At 35.6% G+C, this 24864-nt stretch overlaps 1 protein-coding gene across 2 annotated transcripts in view; it reads right to left on the minus strand.

The window, feature by feature from the left end:
* Nucleotides 1-1006: 1006 nt before the first annotated feature.
* The window catches only part of adam11 (ADAM metallopeptidase domain 11), a 38104-nt gene continuing 14246 nt past the window's right edge, over nt 1007-24864 (minus strand). Inside the window, exons 7-27 of one of the 2 annotated variants that reach the window (XM_059530644.1) lie at nt 23052-23112; nt 22034-22140; nt 18308-18382; nt 18141-18212; nt 17867-18033; nt 16821-16905; nt 15725-15815; nt 15577-15628; nt 14499-14598; nt 13487-13558; nt 12919-13011; nt 10506-10586; nt 10360-10410; nt 9045-9108; nt 8366-8468; nt 8123-8242; nt 7589-7757; nt 7065-7179; nt 6323-6413; nt 5307-5324; nt 1007-1387 (exon numbers count right to left, since the gene is read on the minus strand). In XM_059530644.1, coding sequence (XP_059386627.1) covers nt 1372-1387; nt 5307-5324; nt 6323-6413; nt 7065-7179; nt 7589-7757; nt 8123-8242; nt 8366-8468; nt 9045-9108; nt 10360-10410; nt 10506-10586; nt 12919-13011; nt 13487-13558; nt 14499-14598; nt 15577-15628; nt 15725-15815; nt 16821-16905; nt 17867-18033; nt 18141-18212; nt 18308-18382; nt 22034-22140; nt 23052-23112 — 1803 coding nt within the window. In that variant the 3' untranslated portion in view covers nt 1007-1371. Of the gene's footprint in view, nt 1388-5212; nt 5325-6322; nt 6414-7064; nt 7180-7588; nt 7758-8122; nt 8243-8365; nt 8469-9044; nt 9109-10359; nt 10411-10505; nt 10587-12918; nt 13012-13486; nt 13559-14498; nt 14599-15576; nt 15629-15724; nt 15816-16820; nt 16906-17866; nt 18034-18140; nt 18213-18307; nt 18383-22033; nt 22141-23051; nt 23113-24864 lie in introns of those variants that run through there. The other variant, XM_059530643.1, reaches the window with a different exon arrangement.

Raw genomic sequence — 24864 nt, forward strand, 5'->3', positions numbered from 1 at the left:
AAAATAAAATAAAATAAAATGTAAATGCAATAGTTTTTATGTAAATAATAAAGTAAAATCATTTCTTGATCCATGTTTAATATGTGTCAGTATGAAGTCCAATAGCACTGTGACATCAGCCAGCAGATCATAGAGAAAAAATTGCTAAATAGTGGATGAGATTATTGTAGCATAAAAATGCTTGGAAATATGACTGACTATTTGATTTTTGCATGTGGTTTTACCCATTACTGTCATCTATACATCAGTGTCAGTACACAGTTTTAATTCTTAACACCAAAAATATATTTGTGCTTATATATATATATATATATATATATATATATATATATATATATATATATCCTCAGCTCAGTGCATTTAAATGGTGTTCCATTTATGCTTAAGATTTACAAATGTTATATAATAATTTTTTTTTACTAAAATGACCTTGCTTTGCTTCACTCAGCAATGTGCTTATGAAAAGTATAACTACATTAGACATACGAGCAATGCCTTATTTTTTGTTATGTAAAAGTACATTCATCGGATTATGCATGTTTTTTTTAACTATTACAGATGACAGTAAAAGCAGCATGATTATAGATATTAGACTAGAATGAGGGTAAACATGGAATGTTAGCAGACATTCCACTGCAAGGCAATACACTGTTTCGGGATTTCCACCGGGACATCCATAAATATTTCATCCAAATGGTTTGGGGAAGACAAGACTATCTGTCTATCTGCATGAAACAGAGGGTACTTAAAAAGTCTAGGCTTCTCAGTGTTAAAAGTATTATACTTTAGCATCAAAACAAATATGGATTAATTTGTTAACTCTCTGATTAGGACCACAATTAGTAAATTAAAATTAATAATAAAAAACGAACTGAAAATTCTGACTTGATTTATCTAAAAGTGAAACATGTCAAGGTGCCATAACTGAATATGCAGAGAGGTATCAGCATTTAGCACACAATCGGAATTGACTATCTTCATGGTCATGCTTTTAGAGTTCTTTTTCAGAGCTCAACAATGTGAACTTTCTGCTCGACATATCTTCTTATGCCCCATGAAATAAAGAAAGTCATACGGGTTCAAAATAACATGAGGTTGATTAAATGATGACTTTTTTCAGTTTCTGTGCTGGGTTTAAATGGAAAACCCAATTACAAATAGCCAACATCAGTAAAATCGAAATCAGTTAAAAAATGTTACCATGGGATGTACTTCTAGGCAACAGGTGACAGGCAGTAACAGGAAGTCAGAAAGACAGAACAGGGTGAAACTGGAGTTTGGTGAGAAAGTGGAAGACATCTGTAGATTCTTCTGTTTCACTCAAAGTTTAAAGAGCACAGTGCAGAAGCACAGGAGAGCAGATGACATGCTTTATCCCCCTCCAGATCTGAAGAATAGACACAGAAAAGAGGGAAAATAAAGGAGGAGAATCAATATGTCAAATAATATAACTCACTGTCCATTGTTTATATTTTTTATTTGCCTGCAAAATGAAGGCCATACGAGTAACTTCTAAACAAGAAGTAACTGGAGCAGTTATGTGATTGAAATGGCAGGGGTCATTCCTATTCTGCAGTTATAAAAAAAAATAATGAATAGACTTCTCCATCTTTTGACCTTGATATCATAATTTCACCAGTTTTATTTTAGTAGTTTTGTAAAAGGATTATAATAAATACTTCTAACAAGATAGAAAGTGAAGCTGAGGACACTGGAAAAAACAAATTATTCAAATTATACAAAGTAAAATGTCATTTAAAATACAAGGGTATTATTAAAGAAAGAAAAATGATGAAATGTGTAATATTTCATGTACGTGTAAAATTATTAGTTCAATATGATCTGGAATAGTAAATGCACTGCATACAAGGACTGACTCGCCACTTTAATTAAATTATTTTAAATTCACTCAAATAGTTAAATTTATTATGCAAATGTATTATTCAAAGAATTTTTTAGCAACCATAAATGAAGCGTGAAGAGCGGCTTTCAAATCAGAGAAAGTAAAAACACTTAGGTCTTGGTATTTTATAAAACTGGTGGTAAAATGACTAAAAATTGTTTGAGATTATTGCATAGAACAGTTAACACATTGATGCACACATTGCTAGTGGTGTTCTGCACTCATATGGGTAAATATGAGCAAAACCGGCTGTAAATTTTTTTTTTTGCCATTTCTCTTTATCGATTAAATATTTATTAAAAATAAAAAAATACTCCCACCAAAATGTGCATCACAATTATTGATACCTCAAGAAATTCTCATAAATAAAGATCTAATTCAAGTATATTACCGTATTTTTCGGACTATAAGTCGCACCTGATTATAAGTCGCATCAGTCCAAAAATACGTCATGATGAGGAAAAAAACATATATAAGTCGCACTGGACTATAAGTCGCATTTATTTAGAACCAAGAACCAAGAGAAAACATTACCTTCTACAGCCACGAGAGGGCACTCTATGCTGCTCAATGTAGGCTACAGGAGCACTGAGCAGCATAGAGCGCCCTCTCGCGGCTGGAGACGGTAATGTTTTCTCTTGGTTCATTTCTCTTGGTTCATGTCAAATTAATTTTGATAAATAAGTCGCACCTGACTATAAGTCGCAGGACCAGCCAAACTATGAAAAAAAGTGATAATCGCAAGTCATGAACTGCACTTAACTCTAAGGGCCCTATTTTAACGTTTTAAACGCAAAGTGTAAAGCGCACGGCGCATGTGCACTCAAGGCGTGTCCAAATCCACTTTTGCTATTTTAATGACGAAAAAACAGTTGGCGCCCACGGGCACATGGTCTAAATGGGTTGTCCCTATTGTCTTAATGAGTAATGGGTGTTTTTTGGGCGTAACGTGCAATAACCCAATCAGAGTCTCATCTGCCATTCCCTTTAAGAGCCAGTTGCGCTCGTGCCATGACGGATTTGCTATTTGCACGGCGAAATTTGACAAATGTCAAGACAGACAGAAAAGTTTCTCCGAGATGAAATGGAGTTGCTCGTCTGCGAGCAAATAGATAGCCTAATTCTGACACAGGCGATGACTATCCATTATGACATGTAGGCATTTATATATTTAGCCTACAAAAAATTCTTATGCATTGCAATCCTTTGATTTTTAATATTTGGCATGTTTGTGTGCTGCTGTGCGTCCCTGTGTTTAATAAGCAGCGTGTAAGCGCATTGAGGACCTGTCTATGCAGCAGTTCCCTGTCTCAAACCACATAAAAACCTGTAGGAAGAGCTGAAGAAGAGAGTCCGCAAGCGTGAACCTCTGAATATTTAAGATCTGAAGGGATTATGTATTGAGGAATGGTCTCAGATCTCTCGCTTTATATTCTTAAACCTTATTATGCATGAAATGGCAATCTCAAGATATACAGGTGCATCTCAGCAAATTAGAATGTCATGGAAAAGTTCATTTATTTCAGTAATTCAACTCAAATTGTGAAACTTGTGTATTAGATAAATTTTATGCACACAGACTAAATAAGTTTAAGTCTTTGGTTCTTTTAATTTTGATGATTTTGGCTCACATTTAACAAAAACTAAAAAATCTCAACAAATTAGAATATGGTGACATGCCAATCAGCTAATCAATTTAAAACACCTGCAAAGGTTTCCCGAGCCTTCAAAATAGTCTCTCAGTTTGGTTCACAAGGCTACACAATCATGGGGAAGACTGCTGATCTGACAGTTGCTCAGAAGACAATCATTGACACCTTTCACAAGGAGCCACAAACATTCATTGCCAAAGAAGCTGGCTGTTCACAGAGTGCTGTATCCAAGCATGTTAACAGAAAGTTGAGTGGAAGGAAAAAGTGTGGAAGAAAAAGATGCACAACCAAGATAACCACAGCATTGTGAGGAATGTCAAGCAAAATCGATTCCAGAATTTGAGTGAACTTCACAAGGAATGGATTGAGGCTGGGGTCAAGGCATCAAGAGCCACCACACACAGACGTGTCAGGGAATCTGCTGAACCACAGACAACGTCAGAAGCGTCTTACCTGGGCTAAGAAGAAGAAGAACTGGACTGTTGCCCAGTGGTCCAAAGTCCTCTTTTCAGATGAGAGCAAGTTTTGTATTTCACTTGGAAACCAAGGTCCTAGAGTCTGGAGGAAGGGTGGAGAAACTCATAGCACAAGTTGCTTGAAGTCCAGTGTTAAGTTTCCACAGTCTGTGATGATTTGGGGTGCAGTGTCATCTGCTGGTGTTGGTCCATTGTGTTTTTTTTAAAACCAAAATCACTGCACCCGTTTATCAAGAAATTTTTGAGCACTTCATGCTTTCTTCTGGTGACCAGCTTTTTGAAGATGCTGATTTAATTTCCCAGCAGGATTTGGCACCTGCCCACACTGCCAGAAGCACCAAAAGTTGGTTAAATGACCATTGTGTTGGTGTGCTTGACTGGCCAGCAAACTCACCAGACCTGAACCCCATAGAGAATCGATGGGGTATCGTCAAGAGAAAAATGAGAAACAAGAGACCAAAAAATGCAAATGAGCTAAAGGCCACTGTCAAAGAAACATGGGCTTCCATACCACCTGCACAAACTGATCACCTCCATGCCACGCTGAATTGAGGCAGTAATTAAAGCAAAAGGAGCCCCTACCAAGTATTGAGTACATGTACAATAAATTAAGATACTTTTCAGAAGGCCAACAATTCACAATTTTTTTTACTATTATTGATCTTATGAAGTATTCTAATTTGTTGAAATTTGGTGAATTGGTGGGTTTTAGTTAAATGTGAGCCAAAATCATCACAATTAAAAGAACTAGAGACTTAAACTACTTCAGTCTGTGTGCATTGAATTTATTTAATACACAAGTTTCACAATTTGAGTTGAATTACTGAAATAAAGTAACTTTTTCATGACATTCAAAATGAGATGCACCTGTAAGTTTTAAAATCATAGTCAGTTAGTGCATATTAACAGTGTTGACAAAATAACAGCATTATAATGAATACCAAACAAACTGGTTATGCTAAATTATTTTTATAATATAATGTTACTAGCAGCAACAAATGTCCATACCTTAGCCAAACATGCCAATGTTATATTGTATTTTATTCCAATTAATTGTTCATTATAACTATGCAATGGAGTTTGGAAACTAATGTGATGTTGTATTGATTGAGGTCTTGAAATGAATCTGTGACTGAGGTATTGCAAACATTAAAAAAAAAAAAAATAATATAATAAAACTCAGGCAGGCGAAGATGTGAAAACAGCTGGTGCAATATGGGCTAGGTGGACATGGGTGTATGACATCACATCATGTCTTGTTGTGCAAGCTCATACCTTCCTCTTCTGATATTTCTGTATTCAAGAAACAAAACAGAGAGAGAACAAATGAGATTAAATTATGCAAAAGAAAATGTCACATTAGAAACTGTGATGCATTTCCAATAAAAATAAGGAAAAGACATTATTTACTGCAGCCTATAAATAATACGGCAAAGCTATCACAGAAAAAAGCCATTTGCTAATAAAATGATAATAACTGGTCCCAGATCATTTATCATTTATCAGTATTTCATGTCCAGACTCACATAAAGTTTGAAATGAATAAAATGTAAATATATGTGCTCACACTCTTTGAATGTGTCTACTTTCAAGCTTTAATTCGTCAGGATAATATAATTTCATATTAGTGATATTATTGTGAAGATGCAAAAAAAAAGAAAAAAAAACTGGTGAAACTTTTATTTTTATTTAATTATTTTGAATGAGTACATTGAAACAAACTATCTGAAAAAAAAAATATTGTTGAGCAAAACTAACCATGCATTGTTTTTCAAGGTTGATGGTTGACTGTTCTGATGTAAAATACTAACATTATAAGCACACAGGTGGAGAGAGTTGTAACAGGGTTTTATAATATACTTCTATTGGACCCACAAAAAATAATTCTGGACAGTTTATAGGCTACATTTGCCATGATTCTGAGAGTGACGTACATAAACACTGTTTTCTTTTAAGATTGTTAGCAGTATTTTATGTATTTCTGTACTTGATCATGTATTTAATCAGAGTTATCGGAGACCTACGTTTTGCACTTGACACTTACAGTTTAAGGTTTAGGAAATCCTTTGAGTTGTAGATGTTAAAATGTGATACTCCATGGTCAAGCTTAATTTGTTTGCTTTCTAATCTCATATTTAAGAAGGTTTATTTTTAGAAAAAAATAATAATAATAGCATCCCTTATAAAAAAAAATAATAGACAGGTAATCACTGTTGTGCTCTTTTACAACTGAAATAAGAACTGAAAGCTACTTGATTAGCTCTTTATTGCAGGAATTGTGAATGTCTTACTTGAAGCCCCAGCCTGTTCCTCCCAGTACTATAGCTGCCAGCAGTATCGCTCCCGCTATGGAGCCAATGATGATGTTTGTACCACTTGGACCTGTTGATAGACGGAGAACATACAAAAAAACAATCATATTTTTTGCTTTTATTTTGAAGTTTAGTTTTTAGTGTAGTCTGGTTTCCTTCGTGTTTCCTTTAATTTAATTAATTGGTTTTAGCTTTATTTCACAAACAGTGGGCTCATGCTCTCTGGAGAAGGAGGCAGTCACATGCTGTCGTAACATTTGTTTTGACACAAATGAAGAACCTGACAACCTCAAAGGCAACTGATATCTCTCAATATATGCATTCACTTAGTGGAACAGAACTCCACATCTGGATATTTTATACAGTTATTTGAGCTTCTAACCTATCAGAATCTTAGAAATGACTGATGATTTCGCATATGTTTATAAGTCAATGGTTCCCAAATATTTTGAAATAAAGGGACTCCATTTTGATTGAAGGAATGGGGAAAAGGCCCATTTTTATATTCAATGTATGTATACAATTACACCTGTGTACCACCATATGTATCTCATTTTAATTAAACAATTTTGAGCTTTAAGAGCACTGTATGTTCACTTTGTGTTAAACAGACAGATGGAGATCTTAATATTGCCACTGAAATATTCCATTCTAAACACAAGCAAAGAGATGCTGGACCAACTAAAGCTTGAACGCCCATGTGACTAAATGTGTTGTGAACCTTTATTCTTCTCTGAACCATCTGGAGGCTGGGGGTCTGGAATGGGGTCATACACACTGCAGTCCTTCCCAGTGTAGTCTGTGTCACAGATACACTTCACCTCATTACTGCAGGTCTGAGACAGAGAGAGGCAGAGAATGTCTGGATAAACCTAAAGCTGGAAAAATACTTCGGCTCGCTTACTACAGTATAGAAAAACTAGCTGGACAGTCAAAGTTTGAGTGAGAATTACGGATGTAAGATGTAGTTATATTAATCTACCGTATGTCACAGCATGAACAGAGTCAACACTGTCGCTTTGAATAAAATCAGTAATATTAACAAAATATTAAATATATCTTTATTTGTGATTCAAAGATCAATGAAATTCTTACAGGTTTAAAAAAATAAGAGAGTGACTCTGAGAATGAGTCAAATGCACTTTTGAAAAATGTACCAGCCTATGCTATGAGACAAACGCAGTCAAGCCCAAAACAGACAGTATGTGACTGGGATGTTAGATTTGGGTAAGATGAACAGCTCACCCCGTGATCAGAGCAGACGTGAGAAGAGGACGACCCGGGACAGGAGGACAGGTTGAAGGTGGTGACTGGCAGACAGCGATGGTCCAGGCACATCATATTAGGGCCACACGGCGTCCCGTCCTCCACGTACCCGAGATCAGTGCCATCTTCCAACACTGCATGACCCCCACTGAACATACACAAACAACAGCTCAGTACCACACACAAACACACACGGCAAAGCACTCTTGAGGCAATTCCTACAACTTTTTGAATGAATTTGTACAATCTCATTTGTATGTTTTCAGTTGGAAATCCCATGTTTCCATATATCATCACGAACTCATCACCTTTATTCATGAGATGAATAAATATATTTAAATTTCTGTCTTAAAACTTTGTAACTCGTGGTGCGAGATGCTGTAAAAGCAGAGAACAAATGCAGCATCCAAAGCCCTAAATTCATCATATCCAGCATCTTGTTTTCCAGTAAAAATATCTGAACATGCTTAAAATAAATGAATTATCCTGAAGAATAAAATGTATTCATATTACCGACAGTCCAGGTACTTGTTCTGATGATAGATGGTGAGACTAGTGGTTTCTCCATTTAAGTCTCCATACCGTGGCTTCGCCGTGATATTAGTGCATAATAAAAACCCACACAACACATCCCTGTGAAAGCACAAAGAAATAACAGTGGAAGACACACAAAGAGGGAAAAAGAAAAACAAAGGGACAGAAAATGATCTAATTGAAAAGGTTAAAACGTAGTTGTGGTTGTTTCAGTGTACTCACTGTTTATTGCACTGAATCCAGCTGTGTGAGCTGTCCTGACCGCAGCTGCCACGCTCTGTACCCTCAATGTTCAGCTTCTCATAACACATGCGATCTGCTGCATCTAACAAATTAATAGAATTAAACAAGAGATATGTACACACACTTGTAGTGATACTAGACTGTATGCATTCACTAATGATTGTCCTGAATGTGGCCGAAACACACATTTTTCTGCCTTGAAAATAAAGTGTGAAGTTTCCATCTGGTATTATGGGATGGAATATCATGCTTGTATATTTTACAAATAACTGTATATTTAATTAATTAATATAATGTTAATATACCAAGCCACTTTTATGTCAGATGTCATGCAGGGAAATGTTTCTGTAGCATTTTTAAAGCATTTTCTGTAAAAAAAAACAACAAAAAAAAACATCTTTTGCAGTGAAGCTTTTAATAGTTTCATCCAGGGAATTCACAAAAATTCCCTGGATATTGCAATGTGCAGAATATTTAATTCTAGTGATGGGCTTAGAAAGTTTAATGTTGCTGCAGACAGAGTATATAACCATAATCATTCATTCATTTAAAATTTGATAAAATAATTGATACACTTGCACTTTCCCTGTTAAATAGAACCTTTGCCATGCTGGGTCAAATCAGTAGTAGAAGTATTCCAATACAAGATGCTACTCACTATGGCCCCAGAGCGCCTGACACTGGGCATCCCTGGTTTTACAGCGGCCCCCATAGCAGCGCCCCTGAGAGAGCCAGTAGAGAGTACATCAGCTTTCCATATAAACTCATTCATTTAGTCAGACTTCAAAAAATTAAACAGAGCAAAGATGCTTACTAATGCCTAATATCCTCTGTGACTACAACATAAAAAGAATTAAATTGTACACAGTAATTTGTCTCCACTGAAAAACTCTTTTTTGTGTGTGTGTGTGATTTACTGTTTTCTTTATCAAATCATCCTACATAATATAAAGAACATTCTGTGGAAATATATCCTTGATACCTCTAATATTGACCGAGTTGGACCATGTTATTAAAGCTAAGATTCTCAGTGCTATATGACACAATTATGGTAAGATTATTGTAAAAGATGTCTATTTATTATTATGTGCATGTCCGAAAACATTGAAATGAATGGCAGGAACCACCATCCACTAAAAATGTTTTGTATAACATTATTAGTAAAATGAAATAAAAGTAGAAAATGGCATTAGTATATAAATTAATATACACAATGAAGATGAATCTCATTCATGTGTTTGGGCGATTGTGCAACATTTGGAGTAGATCCGGCACTACACAAAAAATTAATTGAATAATCAAATGTAATACTGCATCTTCATTGTACGTATTTATTACAAATAAACTGATTATTGTTAGAGCTACAAAAAATGTTCACTCAAGTGCAGTGAGCGAATCCCTTTGTTTGTTGTAATGCACAGATCTAATAGACCTTTTCCCCAGCTGTTCCCCAACCAAAACCAACAATGTTATGTCGATATACAAAGACACCCAGACAGATATTTTGAAAAACTGTAATTCTGTGTGTATTGGACCGTTAATTAGGGATCAAGGATCGCTGTCTGAGAGACCTGTCTTTCGGTGTCTGCTTTAGGTGAGTAACACATTGCAATCTTTTTTGTGGCTTATGATTAATAACTCTTTTCACTCATGTGTATTAATATTAAGGTCTATTTGCAGTTTCTAATGATAGAAAAGAAATTTCTCAACAGAATTATATGATATTCATTTGGTGTCCAAGCCAAATGCCAAATTAGCCAGCACAACAAACCAAAATTAATGAGTGGCCCTTTAATCACTGAAACATTTAAATTCATTTTAATTTAAATCATAGTTCATGGTAAAAGTTTAACAAAGAAGTCTGCCAGTGTTATACAGTAAATCATGTAAACAAAATACAGTAACAATGCTTAGTACTATTGTTTTAAGAAACATATAAGGTTCATTTTAGACAGAAAAACCAATTATTTTACCAGTCCAGAATTGCACATGTAACCATCCAGTTTGTGGACATTATGTGGACACTGTTTGAGAAATGAATGAGAAGCATATGTAAATGTCTTATTATTATTACGATAATAATTTAAGTGATGATTTTAAATGATAAATGTATCATTACTTTACTCGAATCTCCAGTGCATGTCTCCGGCACATCACAGCCATTCACTGCATCCCTGCAGACGACTCCTCTCTGCTCATACTGCAACACACAAACACACTTCTACCTTAGTGTTTAATAAGTCTTTCAGTAAGTCAAATACACATAAAAGTACTGTATACAAAATTAATGGTAATGCTAAATTACAAAAAAACAAACAAACTAGGGATTGTCCCTTTGAAAATGAAAAGCGCACCCTTATGCTATTCCAACCCTTTATAGCTCCATTCGCACTGCACCAACAAATGCAACAAACAGCAACACACACATTCGTTGGGTTTTGCCAGATCAGTGTGTTACCCCTTCAGCATCTGTTAGCATTGGTTGGCGCTTGTTTTCACCAACTGAACATGTAGAATCAGCATTTGGAATGCCTTGGAGTGTCTAAAAAGTGATATATTGTAATCTGGTGACTGTGGCTGTAGGTCTGTCAGTGCAGGGTGAATTTGCTTTATGATTTTCTTTCTTCTGTGGAACACAATAGGAGAAATTTTATTAATTTATTAATGTGAGATTTAAAAAGTTAATTACTGACTGACTGTATTATAGTAAGATATCATCTCCAACAAAAACAAGAAGTAAATAAAAAGCTTGCAAAGTCTAAATACAAATGAAAAATTATGAAATATACACATTGATATTATTATTATTAAAATGTTATTGCATTTTCTGTTCTCCTTTTCATTATTAACGTGAATGTACAGTACAATGAGTCTTGGGAAAAAGCATTTTTAACAAGGGATGACTTAAGTTCATGGTTCTATTTTATCTCATTTACATGCTGCACTGATTTTAATGTTATATCAATTGGACACATTCAGAATTGTTTGTTTAATTTATTCTTGGAAAAAATGTGCATCTGTACTGGAAGTAAATGTTGGCATTTATATAAAAAAATATTTTATCATGATGTAGTGATTCAAGGGAAGTGACTGAATTAGTTAATATCATTGTAATAATATGCTCAAAAGTACCACTGAGTGAAGAATAGAAACCATCCAGCAGGACATCTGAGAGTATTCTCTTAACCATAAGTTACAAAAAAAAAAGTAAAATGTTATTTATATATCAACAACCTGGTTAAAGGTAAAATAGTATATTTAATATAATAGGCACAGACGTGTAATAGAACTAACTTTGCCCTCGTGTTGACATTATTTTTGTGAAAAAGGCCTATTTACAGCAGTGGTGCTTCAATGTGTAGTAATGAAAAATGTGTTAAAATAATGACTAATAATGTAAAATATCTTCAGGAGTTCATTCCTTTAATGACTCTAATGAACTGATTCTTCAAAAACATACAATTAAACACAACCAGTGTACCGGATCACAAACAAATTATTTTTACTAGTGGATTACTAGAATGAAATATTGGCTTGGTTGCAGTGTTCAGAAATAAGAGCAAAGTCAGTTGTCTTGAGATACTATTACAGTGGTCTGATTTATGAGAGCTTCAATGAAAATTGCAAGAAGTAGAAAGCTGGTTGCTGTTGGGTTAACTGAAATAATAATCAGCTGTTTGGAGGAGAAGTATGGTTTTGTAGTACAAGAACTAATGTGGCAGCTAAGGTCACTAAAGGCAGAGAGTAGATTGCTGAGTTTGTCTGTTCTCAGCATTGAGTCAGAACCCACCAAGGTCTTGAATGAAAATGACTTTTTGAAAAGATTTGCTGAAGAAAATTCCTTCAGCTAGACAATTCAAAGTACAGCCCTCGCAGTACTTTGATATAACGCACCGCTTGTTCTGTGCAGTGCTGCTTTGAGTTGAACAAACCTCTAGGTTTTTTTTTCTTGTCAGGTGGTTCTCAGGTGTATCTTTTTAGTCATTAGTCCTTATACAGTATATGGTGCTTTTGCATCCTTTATAAATCTTATATCTGTCATTACCAGTAATTATTCAAACTTGCCACGGAAGAAAGAAAGTCAAAGTTTTGGAATGATATGAGGATGTGAAATTGATATTAACAGAATTTTTATATTTTGAAAGAATTCCTCCTTTTAGTCATTATTCACAGAAAACTGCCCCCTTTGGAGCAGCCTTCAAATCTCATTCATACGTCTGCATATTCAAACTTTATGTGTTGCGATTCACTGCATGACACAAGAAACATGCCATCTTCATGCTTCAATATATGCAAACGCAGAAGGTTTGCAACAGTGAAGGGGAATTTTTAGTAAAAACTTTAATTTGTAACTTTTTTTTTTTTTTTAAAACAAAGCTTTATTATGGACATCTTCTATGATGCTTAGTGACCAAGTACTGGCAAGCTCCAAAAAGGACCAAAACCACCACTATGATGGTCCTTTGGTCATTTGAGCCTTGGCAGCAAACATGAATTTCAATTTTTGCATAAACAATTCTGCCACCACTTACCTTGCAACGGCTACAACAGAGTCCATTGCTACACATTGCATCATGGGTCAAAGTGCATTTTTTACAGCATGCACCCCCGGCACGAGAGCAATCCTACAAGAATGCACAGCCAATAAAAAACATCCCATTAGCTTATCACAGTAATGCGATTATCACCTTCCTGTTAAATTATACTAACACACTTTAAAGAGATAGTTCATCGAAAAATGAAAATGTTGTCATCATTTACTCACCCTCAACTTGATCCAAACCAATATGAGTTTATTCTTCTGTTGAGCACAAAATAACACATTTTGAAGAATGCTGGTAGCCCAACAGCTGACGCTAGCCATTGACTACTTATTATTAGTAATTATTAGTAATATTAATTATTAGTAGTATTATAAGTAGCCATAGTATTTTTTTCCATACTATGGAAGTCAATGGCTACCATCAAATGTTTGTAAATGATGACAGAACTTTTATTTTTGGGTGAACTATCCCTTTAAGGCAGGGTATGAATGATATGAATGATAGGTTGCTATTGGATTTTTAAAGGAAATTTGAGTGAGGTCATCTTGTCACCCACCAATTGGGAACCACAGTCACATTCTTCTCCCTGTTCCACAAAACCATTGCCACATTCAGGAGGATCCAACAACTGTAGCGACAGGAAATATGTCACTGCCACATACATTAAATATGCAGTGTTGAGCAAGTTACAGTAATCTAAATCTATCCTTTAAAGAAAAAAACTACTTTTAGTTGTCTCATTTTCAGAGACCGTGAGCTCATTGTTTGCTACATTAGCATCAGAATTAGGATCTCTGGACAAAAAGACAGAAGACACTTTACAAAACTCCAAGTCATTGGATCTCCAATCACAACTTTCACAAGATGAGCATTTGTGTACTAATATGCAGAAGGCACAAGCAGTGTGTGCCTATGCGCTATGTGCTGGTACAAACATAAGTGTCTGCAGCAGCATGTTTATCTCGCTCACAGACACTGACTATGGTATTAAAATTGGAACAGAGATGGCTGTAACCTTGCTAACACTCCTTTCCCACTGTCAGACAAATGTTAGTGTGGGCAAAGGGCATTGATGCAGACTGAACACAAACATGACTGGGACCTTTTGAAGAAGACACCAGTTGATTTGGTGATCGGGTCACAATTACATCTGGACATACCTCTAAAGGGAAAGCAGGGGTGCTTCGTCCAACTTTGAAAGCAGTTCATGGCTTTTGCCAGCAAACAAAAACAAAACTAAGATTTTCATTAAATTGGCAATAGTTATATTGGATTGCAATCACCATCACGGTTACTGGAATGTTGGTTATCCAGGACCCAGTATATCGGGTGGTTAAGAGGCCATAAAATGACCTCTGCTGTTGTAAAATGTCTTCTTGTCCTTCCACGAAGATTAGTACAAAGACTACAGAATTTGCTAGAATATTGTCTGTGAAAATATAGCATAGCATTTGATAAAACTACCCTACTACTTGGTCGATTAAACAGCTTTGTTGCTTGTAGTGTTGTTGCAAATATGTGATAATAGTTTTTTTTTTTCCCATTTTAAGTGGATGTTCCAGACAAACCTTGTTAGGTTTATTGAAGAGGCAACTCCCTCCTCCTTGCTGGAGGAACTGAATGTACTCCTCTACACTGCACCGTGAAAACTTTCTGGGTAGATAGTATCTGTCAGGATCACATAACACAGTTCACAGTGTTCAGTTACCCTTACATGGAAAGTGTGTAAAACTAATTGATAAGGAACAGCAAAATGTCATTTACATTTGACAGACACTTTTATCCAAAGCAACTACAGTATAAAACGTATAAATTATGAGGCATCCTAAGAATCAAATCTCTGACTTTAGTATTGCTAATATACTGTATGCTCCACCAGTTGTGCTACAGAAACAAATTATTTTGTAGACATTAAGACTTGAAATGACTTGAAAAAATACTCTCCACAGTGAAGCAACAGTTCAATTAGAATCTTGCAGAGCAAGCTGGATCTTACAAATGTGTAGCAATCTGAAGAGTAACAATCTGGTTTCATGGCAAAAACATTTAAACTCTATCACCCACTTGAGTACTGAGGTTACAGTAATGAAAGAAGCAAGGTTGTGTGCCATTCAGAAATTATTTTAAAGTAAATTTGAACTAAGGTAGAAAACATTTAAGTAAAAAATTTAAGTATAATTACATTAAATTCAAAGAAATTGACATAACCGTTATATTTTAACTTAAGTTAAACTTAGTTGGCTTGACAGCCTTGTTTGCAAGTTTGAAGGTTTATATAGACCTTGGGGGAGAGAAAATGAAATACAATTAATTTCATTGTATTTAATTATTCAACTTTAGTGGACAATGTGAAAGAACACTTCCAGAATCCATTAACTGTGTTGAAATTTTTTGAATTGCAATTCAATACATTTTTCTTCCAGTCATCCTGTGGGGTACAGTCAGTTAAATTCAGGTCCTCAATTCTGGATTTTGTGCAAGCCTAGCAAGATTACACATCAAGCACATCATGTACAATGGGGTCTCCTGGTTGCAATGCACTTGTCAAATATTTCTGACACAGCTATGTACTTAGCATAGTACATGTTTCAGAATAAGTGTTGAAATAAAAATGCTCCTACAAAAAGACCCAAAAACTTGACTCACCCGGTATCCTCCATGATGCAGCCTAACCACGGATCTGGACACTTACAATCTCCTACAACACACACAAACTCATTAAAACAAAAGTCCTTATTTATTTTGATAGATTTCGTCAAGAGTGGAGGAATGGGTTTATGGAGTAGAAGGCTACCTGCAGTAGCACGATTTTTATTCCACATCATTCCAAGGTTCTGTCCTAAACTCTGACACAAGGTTATAGCCATGGGTCCCACGTTTCCATACTGACATATACACACAGATGGTAAGTTAGTAATCATTTAGCAGATGATATAATTCAAAGTGACTTATTATAGGAAGCATGCGTATTATAGAAATAATCCCTCTGGTGAAACCTGAGGTTATAGGTGAAGTGTGTAATTATTGTTTCTCTAGCAGAAGCTGGCAGAATTGTAAAAAAAAAAAAAAATGAACATATGGTGCCTTCCAAAGGTTTGGAAACATACTAGACAAAGTGAAGTTTAAACAACATCAGCATAAGTCATTATTTTGTGAAAACAAGATATGAAAATATATTGTATTAAATAAAAGATATTTATAAAGCATTTATAAACAGAGTTCTAATTGGTCTGTGGTTAACTAACCTTAATCAATCACTAAAGCTATAAAGCAGTGCTGACGCAGTAATATTTAAAAATGAAACTCATGCAACAAAGCTGCCAAAGTTGCATTGTGTATGTCTAACTGTTATATAAAGTATATTGCCATCATTATTGTTGGTTTAAAGATAATTGGCCAAGAACCGATATGGATTTATGCTGATATTGTCAAAAAAATCCCACTCTGAGACCTTAAGCATTTGGAGGGCACTGTAGTTCCACCCCAAATGACACCACTGCTTGAGCCAGTTTTGAACAGTGAATGCATTACTTGTGGGGAAATCATCTGTCTAATGGATGGTTGATAATTCACTCTGCAAATTAAGATGGGATGGTAGAAAGTCAATGAATTGCCATTTAAAACAAAAAGAAAATTGGCTTTTCATTACCAGAATGGAACCATATTCAGTCAGTTGCAGAACTTGCTCCCTACTTGTTTGTTGAAAAACAGACCTTGATGCTTACTTTTAAGTTATTTGATTGAGATTAAGAAGACAAATTGTATTTCTTCGAAACACCAGTAATTCATAATAAGAAAATAGGGTCAATACACGTTCGCAAAGTGACTCAAGGACAAAATGGTGATTTGGGCTATTTGGCAGCTCTGTGTTTTAACCACTTAGCTCTCACCTCATTCACTCCTCCTCCTCGTGTTGGTGTGCAGATGCCCTCGATGTAGGCAGTGCCACTGCTTCTGCTCTGAAATGTGCGTCCCCTATGGGCAAAATAATACCCAGAATATTTTCAGGTTTTAAACTTCTTATAGCCTTTTAAAATAATATTAAAGTGCAGTACCACTGGTGTGATGCAAATGCGTGGCGTAAGGCCCCATGAAATGGTTTGACAAAATGTTCTTTTCTCCATTGACGCTTTTCCAATTGAAACAAAAGCTTTTAGGAGCAATGATATAGAAGAGCATTTTATTGGATTAAAAATTATTCATTCATTCATTCATTACTCATTTAGCTGACACTTTTATCCAAAGCAACTTACAAATGCTATATATGTCAGAGGTCGCACGCCTCTGGAGCAACTAGGGGTTAAGTGTCTTGCTCAGGGACACATTGGAGTCTCACAGTGGATTCGAACCCGGGTCTCTAACACCAAAGGCATGTGTCTTATCCACTGTGCCACCAACACCCTAAAAAGATTCAATTAATATTTTCAGTCCATTTCCCAGGACGAGAAATTTTTAAATACTTTATAAATTACACTACCATATAGATGACCTCAAGGCTAACAAACATGAACTAAATTTCAACTCAATTTCATGGGGCTCAACACCATGTCCTAACCAGACGTGACACAGCACTACGACAAGCAGTAAGGAATCTCTTCCATCTTAATCTGAGGCCGCAGCTGGAACAACAGCATACAAACTACAACAGTGATAATCCCATGCACTGATTATGGTCCTTATTTAATGTGGAGTGTCTAATGTGAGTCTGAATATCACTTGATCGATTTGCAGAGAAAGCCCGCCCACCCGCTCTTCTGATTGGCTATGATACTTGATTTGTGTCTGGTTGTGGACAGAAAAATTGCTTGTCGCTGGAATCTTATCGTGTTGCGTCTGGTTAGAACACTGAGTTAATTATTTTCCATTCAATATCTTTACACTGCATGTCTTTAATGCAGTGACCTAGCCAGTAAACATAACAGGAAACATAACATACGAAAGCAGGTGAGCTGCATCACTCTTCTCTTTGATATTCTCCTTCCTGTATTTCATAAAGTCACGCAGGGTCACCAAAGGATCGTCGCCGACAGAAACCATGTTCTGAGTTGACCATGTTTCCATGGCAACAAGCACTATTCTAGTGTTCAGCTGCTCCTTGTAAATCTGGAATTTAACAGGATGTTTTGTTAAGTATAGAAATTCCTACAGTACTTAAAGAAAACATGTCATGAGAAAAACCGTGAATGTGTCTGTCAAACTTCAGGACGTACTGCATCAGCCATGTTCACTATAGCTTTGGCAAAGTTCCTCGTCTGAGGGGCCGATCTTCGCATCTGTACAAACTACAAAGAGAAACATCAAGAAATATATTACAAAAAAATAATAAAAAATACAAAAAAGAATAAGTATTAAGTAAATGGTAATCACGAGATCTTACCAGTTCGTAATCATTGACCACTAGTAACTCTACGTACTTTGTTTCACTCTGAACTGTGCGTGGACCCCTGCGAACCTGTAGGGGGACACATGGAGTCACAGCTTTAAGCAAACAAATGTCTCTAAAGTGTTGAACGAACACGACACAATGTGACATGTCATCAAACTATTTAAACTAGCTTGATTAATTACCATTTTAATGCTTTTAAAAGTAGTAATTTTAAATGTCACATGGGAAATCTTAAAAGCGGTTTTATGCGCAAGGTTACAAACATTTGTTCCTTTTTACGTTTCCCTAAAATGCACTTAACATGAATGCTCTTACAGTAAGTGCTACTTAAGTTGCTATCTGTTCATTAAAGGGATAGTTCACTCTCAAATTAAAATTTGGTATGTTTTAGCTTACCTCAAGGACATCCAAGATGTAGGTTTCTCTGTTTCCTCAGTATTTCCCATTTTGATATTTTTAGGTCCAACCGTTCTTGTCTGTGACTCACATAATGGAGGTCTATGGTCACCAACTCAAAGAGCATGCACAGAGGAGTCAAAATTAAACAATTCCCCACCTTAAGTACACATTGATGACCTAAGACACGAAACGAGCGGATTGTGTAAGAAAACGAACAGTATTTATATCGTTTTTACCTCTTGTACACAACCACGTCCAACTGATCTGAGTGCGCGATTGCTTCCCGATGTGACGTGCGCGCGCGCTCTGGCTTATTAGTCTGCGTAAGCGTGGAAAACGCCGGAAGCGATCTCTCGCGCATGTACATCACTCATTGTTTACACTTACTGCCTATGGTTGACACAGATTTCGGAAGTATTACCTTTCACTGTGAAGATCTAAACACATTTAGGCGTATAGGAAATTGCAATGGAAGACGATTTCAATATATCCATAGACAACGTTGAATTTTTTTCACAACCATATTTATTTGAAACAGAATACACAGACCAAGTACTCAGGAGCGATCCGCTGCAGCAGCACGTCTTCAAGCCTCAGAGACAGAGATCTCTTCAAAATTGGTGGTGTTTTAGTAGCAAGTGTTGTGAGATGCCAACAGAAGTGGAGAGCATATGTTGTCACGAATGGAACAACAACAAGATGACGATGAGGACATTAACAGTATTGCATCACACACCTGCCTGACTGAAGATCCTGAGTTTTCTCCGCTGTTGAGACCCAGCGTTTTGCACGTTGTGTTTAGTTTGCCACGTATAAACTGGAGGCGACGTCCAATGCCAGAGGGACCCAATGGCACGCTGTCAATAGAGTGAGTAATGTGTTGTATTTATTTTATAAACGCAACGATTATAGGGTGCATTATAAACATTAATTTATTACAATTACTGCATTATATTTCAGACAGTGAAGATTGGTGGCATAGCGTGTGGTAAACAATGAGTGATGTGCATGTGCGAGAGATCGCTTCCGGCGCTTTCGCGCTTGCGCAGACTGATAAGCCAGAGCGCGCGCGCACGTCACATCGGGAAGCACTCACGAACTCAGATCAGTTGGACGTGGTTGTGTACAAGAGGTAAAAACGATATAAATACTGTTCGTTTTCTTACACAATCCGCTCGTTTCATGTCTTAGGTCATCTATGTGTACTTAAGGTTGGTGAATTGTTTAATTTTGACTCCTCTGTGCATGCTCTTTGAGTTGGTGACCATAGACATCCATTATGTGAGTCACAGACAAGAATGGTTGGGCCTAAAAATATCAAAATGGGAAATACTGAGGAAACAAAGAAACTTACATCTTGGATGTCCTTGAGGTAAGCTAAAACATATCAAAATTTAATTTGAGAGTGAACTATCCCTTTAAGTGCTGAAATGTCAGTCATTCACTGTTGTATAACCTCATTATGGCATACAGCTTTTAATGTATTGTTGAAAATGCCATTGTCATTTACCTAACCAAAGATTTTTCTCCTAGTTAATTATCTATATAATTAAATGTTATTTAATTATATTTAGCGTTGCTCAGGGACATTCACCAATCAAGGGGTGCTCTTTGATCCTCACAGTGATAACGATGACAGCAATGCTGCTCAATACTGCAGCTCTGGATATTAAGAGGAAGCAGAGGTTGTAAAATAAAAATAATTATTAAGGTTATTCTCTTTAATGTGACCATATTAAGTAGGTAGGCCACTCACTGCCTATCTTCTAGGATAGATGGAAGAGAGCTGGGATGAATCATTTGTTTTATTATTCTCATAAATCAGTCGGTTAACCAAGTTAGAGCCCACTTCAACCTTTTACAACAATTTTATCACTGCTTTTAATGTTAAATTCATGTGAAGAATGAAAGGTTGGATTTTTTTTTAACTGAATGTAATTTAGTGTGATTTAATTAATTAAATTTAATCATGCAATATAAGTACATTATTTTTTTTTATATTTTGACTTTTCATATCGTATTGCTACAACGTTATTCTTGGAATTTTTACATTTTCTCAAAATATCATGACTTTAATCCCATCTTAAATTTATTTATTTACTTACCTGGTCATAGACCATATGGAATCAAAAATTCAAATAATAATGGTCAGAATGGTAAACGTCTTTATTCTGTTTCATGTGTGTTAACCCATGTGTCATTTAGTGCTCATAAATGATGAAGATATTGTGAAAGGTCTTTCAGCATTACCAGTAGCATTGATATTTGTCACTACAGATCTTAAAAGCTGATTTGATTTGTTCATGACAGTTATTACAGTACTACACCCCAAGTGATAAAGATGGGGAGTTTTAGGAGTTTGTTGTCATAATGTTATATTTTTAAAATAGAGCAAAGTGGCCCCAACTCTGTTGTTTTTGTCTCCACCCAATTTTGATATTCATGTACCTGCAAACTGAGTGAGTTGTAGCCCTGTTTTATTTACTGTTCTCTCTCCTTTTCCCAACCTCTACCTTCCTACCTTTCCACTGCTTCACATACTCATCTTTTAGCCTTTTTCAAATCTATGATGTGGATGATCTATGCTAATAACTCTAGTTTAGTCATGTTTGAGTTGTGTTTTATCTTGTCTACTGCTCTGTCCAATCCCTTTATGGGTATCATTTTGCCATCAATAATTCTGAAATCATTTATTAAGTTTGAAAAAAGATCTCTTGTTGATGTTTTTGCTGTTGTTGTGATACACTACCGTTTAAAAGTTTGAGGTAAGTATGAAAGAAAGAAAAAGTGTTTTATCCAGTTTCCACAAAAATATGAAACTGCAAGACTGTTTTCAACATTTATAATATTAAGTTAATAAGACAATTATCTACAGTCTATGGTAATTATAAGAGCAGCAAATCCACAAATTAGAATAATTTCAGTATCATGTGACACTGAAGACTGGTGTAATGACGGCTGAAAATTCAGCTTCCAAATGAATAAATTACATTTTAAAAAGAATAAAGTTATTTAAAATTGTAATAATATTTCACAATATTATTGTTTTTACTAATTAGCTTAATTAACTTTTGACCAGTAGTGAAAGAGCATTTGTAGTGAAAGACACCTATTATAAGTGAGACCAGCAATTCGAACCTCTGATGTTCACATGCAGGGCTCAGTTAGGAATTTTCAGGCCCGGCACAAAACTTTTACCTGGGCCTTCCTTTAGTTGAAACTTATGTCTAGATGCCCTTTTTGGCAGCCTGTTGTGCTTGACTAATCGTCAAGAAAAAAATCGAAAAATCAACTGATGTCAAAAATAAAAACTCTCACCTGTCTCTTTGCCCGTCTCAACCCATCTGTGAGCTCCGGCTCGTTCGTCTCCATAGAAACATGATAGTCATTGTTAATGACAGAGTCACTGCTGTTCGTGGTTCTTCCTGAAAGAGAAGAAGCCATATACGGATGAAACCACCCCAAACAAAAAGTTCCCATTCGTCAGCTTTCAGTGGGTCGATAAAGATGTGTACTACTAAAAAATGAGAGAGATCTGGAAGGATATAAAAGCAGACAGGGTCTGAATGATGAAGAAAAGCACTTGAGTATAGATCATATAAGACAGAGACTGAAGGACAGCTTCATCCACCGGGCTGTCAGGAAGCTGAACTCCCTCCCGAACTTGCCCCCCCTCCCCTCTTCTGCCCCAGGCACCACTGAACTATGGAACCCCCCCCACTAATTATATGATGGCATGCACTAGTCACTTTGTGCAGCATTGGTCTGCTCACTACCTCATTCAGCATGGAACTGACGTCATTCCACTACCTCATCAGTCAGTTAAATAAAATAACTGCTCTTGAGCCCTTTGTCACTTGTCACTTTAATCAGACTTAAGATATTCTTAATAAGGGATTTTTTTTGTACTAAAAATCCTTTATCTGCACTGTTGTTCACTTCATTGATTTCCACTCTGTCATTTGCCTTGCGCTGCTTTATTTAACTTTATTTTTAATTTTATTATATGCCTTTTTTTTTTTACATTCCCTTATTGTATAGTTGTATCTACATTTTATATTTGATCTAGTTTTTTAGGCTTTAATGTTAATGTTATCTGTATGCAGATAACCGGGGTCTGAGAGTAACGCAATTTCGATTCTCTGTATGTATGTATGTATGTACTGTACATGTGGAAATTGACAATAAAGCAGACTTGATCTTGAACTTGACTGACTGTCTGTCCATGAGAGCCAATACATGATGTGTGGTGACTCCTTAAAAGACAGTGATACAAATTTGAAATGACATGAGGGTCATTTTACAATATTTTTCATGCGAGAGGAATCGGTCTTACCTGAGGAAACTGGCCTCAGCCGGATATCTGCCATTCTGTATACAACATGAGTATTTGTATCCTGTGTGAGAGAATAATAGAAGTCTTCTTAGTGTGACATAAAGAGCAGAAAGTGCATCAAATGCAGTCACCTCTATTTAACTTGACATTAATCACATGACAAGTTATTCTAGTAAGATTTCTAATAGCCACCATCGACAATTACTGGTGTAAAAACAGATTAGTAAAGTAAAAATTATAAATAACATTGAAAGAAAACAAGCTGCTAGCGCTAAATGTAAACAAACCGATCAAAGGTTTAGAGGTTTATTGAAGCTATAGCGCCCCCTAGCATCAGAAATGGGAGAAATTTGAAATGTTTCATCTGTGTCCTGTTGTTCCATGTCTTAGTGAATTTTGATATTGCACTCACAGTATATTATAATTAGTCATTATGGGTCACATGCTTTTTTTTTTGCCAAATTTCATAATAATCAGCCACTATATAATAAATATATTATACATATATTAATGCTACAGTTTATGTTGTAATGTTTATCAAAATAAAACCTATTAAAAAAAAAGGAGAATTTTCACACAAAAGATTCCTACATTGGATGACTGTGAGACTCTCGACCTGGCTGAAATTTTGTCCCAGACATGCATTAAATAAATTTGAATATTTGTAAATATCTGTGGCTTGAAACAGCTGGAAAATTGAAAGTGTACTGCAGTTCTGTGGATGTTTTCCCATTAAGGTAAAGTTATTAAAGTTAACTAAAACTGTTAAAAACGTGAAATAACGCCGAAATAAATATAACCAATTCTATGAATGGAGAAAAACTGAATAAAGTCTCATGTCATGTAATTAATGAATAAATAGCCCATACGTGAAATATGTTTGACTTCATTCTTAACAAAACAAAAGAAAAACTGGCAAGTTCTATGTTGGTGTCCATTTTTCTAATTTGCAATAAGTTCACGGAAAGGAAATCAAGAGGGCAGAATTAACATCTGTTTTCTTTATTTTGAAAAGCATGGTGTTTTGTTGTTATTGGGACTGTACATAAAATAAAAGTAGACCCTTTATAGTTTGATGTCTCACTCTTATCACATAGGCACCTCATGCACACAAAAAAACACACACACACACACACACACACACACACACACACACACACACAACATATCAGTTCTAGCATACTTGACATTGCAGCCTGTTCAGTATCAAAATAAAATAAGCCAACCGATCATATAAAGTTACACTGCTCAATTTAAATAGTCCAAAGTACAATCTATTTCATTCACCAACCAAATATTGCATGTGAAAGATGATTTACGTGCATTGGAGTAAAGTTCAAAGCATTATTACAGTTTAGCATCCAAATACATCACGAAAATATGGAAACATTTTTGACTGCATTTGTGCCGAATAAGAGTGACCCCAACACCTGTTTGTTTCAGCAATAAATGAGTTTCGGCTTGATGTTTAACTACAAGCTATTTTTCCATTATTTTCCTGAATGCCATAAATTTTAAAGGATTTGTTATGTAGTGAGTAACTACAATAGTGTATCTGTATTTTTAGTTATATAATATTTGTTATATCTTTAAAATAACGTGTTACCACTTGTTTTATTTTTTCAAGGAGCCTGTAGGCCTACTGAAAAAATGTCATGCAAATTATATATACACATTTATAACACCAGCTGTTGTTTGATCAGCAATCATTTTTACATGCCTACTATGAATAACATTTTAGACTTTTTTTTTCAAGTGTCATAGCTTTTTGAGAAAAGTAGGCCACACCCTTACTAGGTCCTGGTGATGTCAT

This window comes from Carassius carassius, chromosome 39 (assembly GCF_963082965.1).
Source record: "Carassius carassius chromosome 39, fCarCar2.1, whole genome shotgun sequence".
NCBI classification, from domain to species: Eukaryota; Metazoa; Chordata; class Actinopteri; order Cypriniformes; family Cyprinidae; genus Carassius; species Carassius carassius.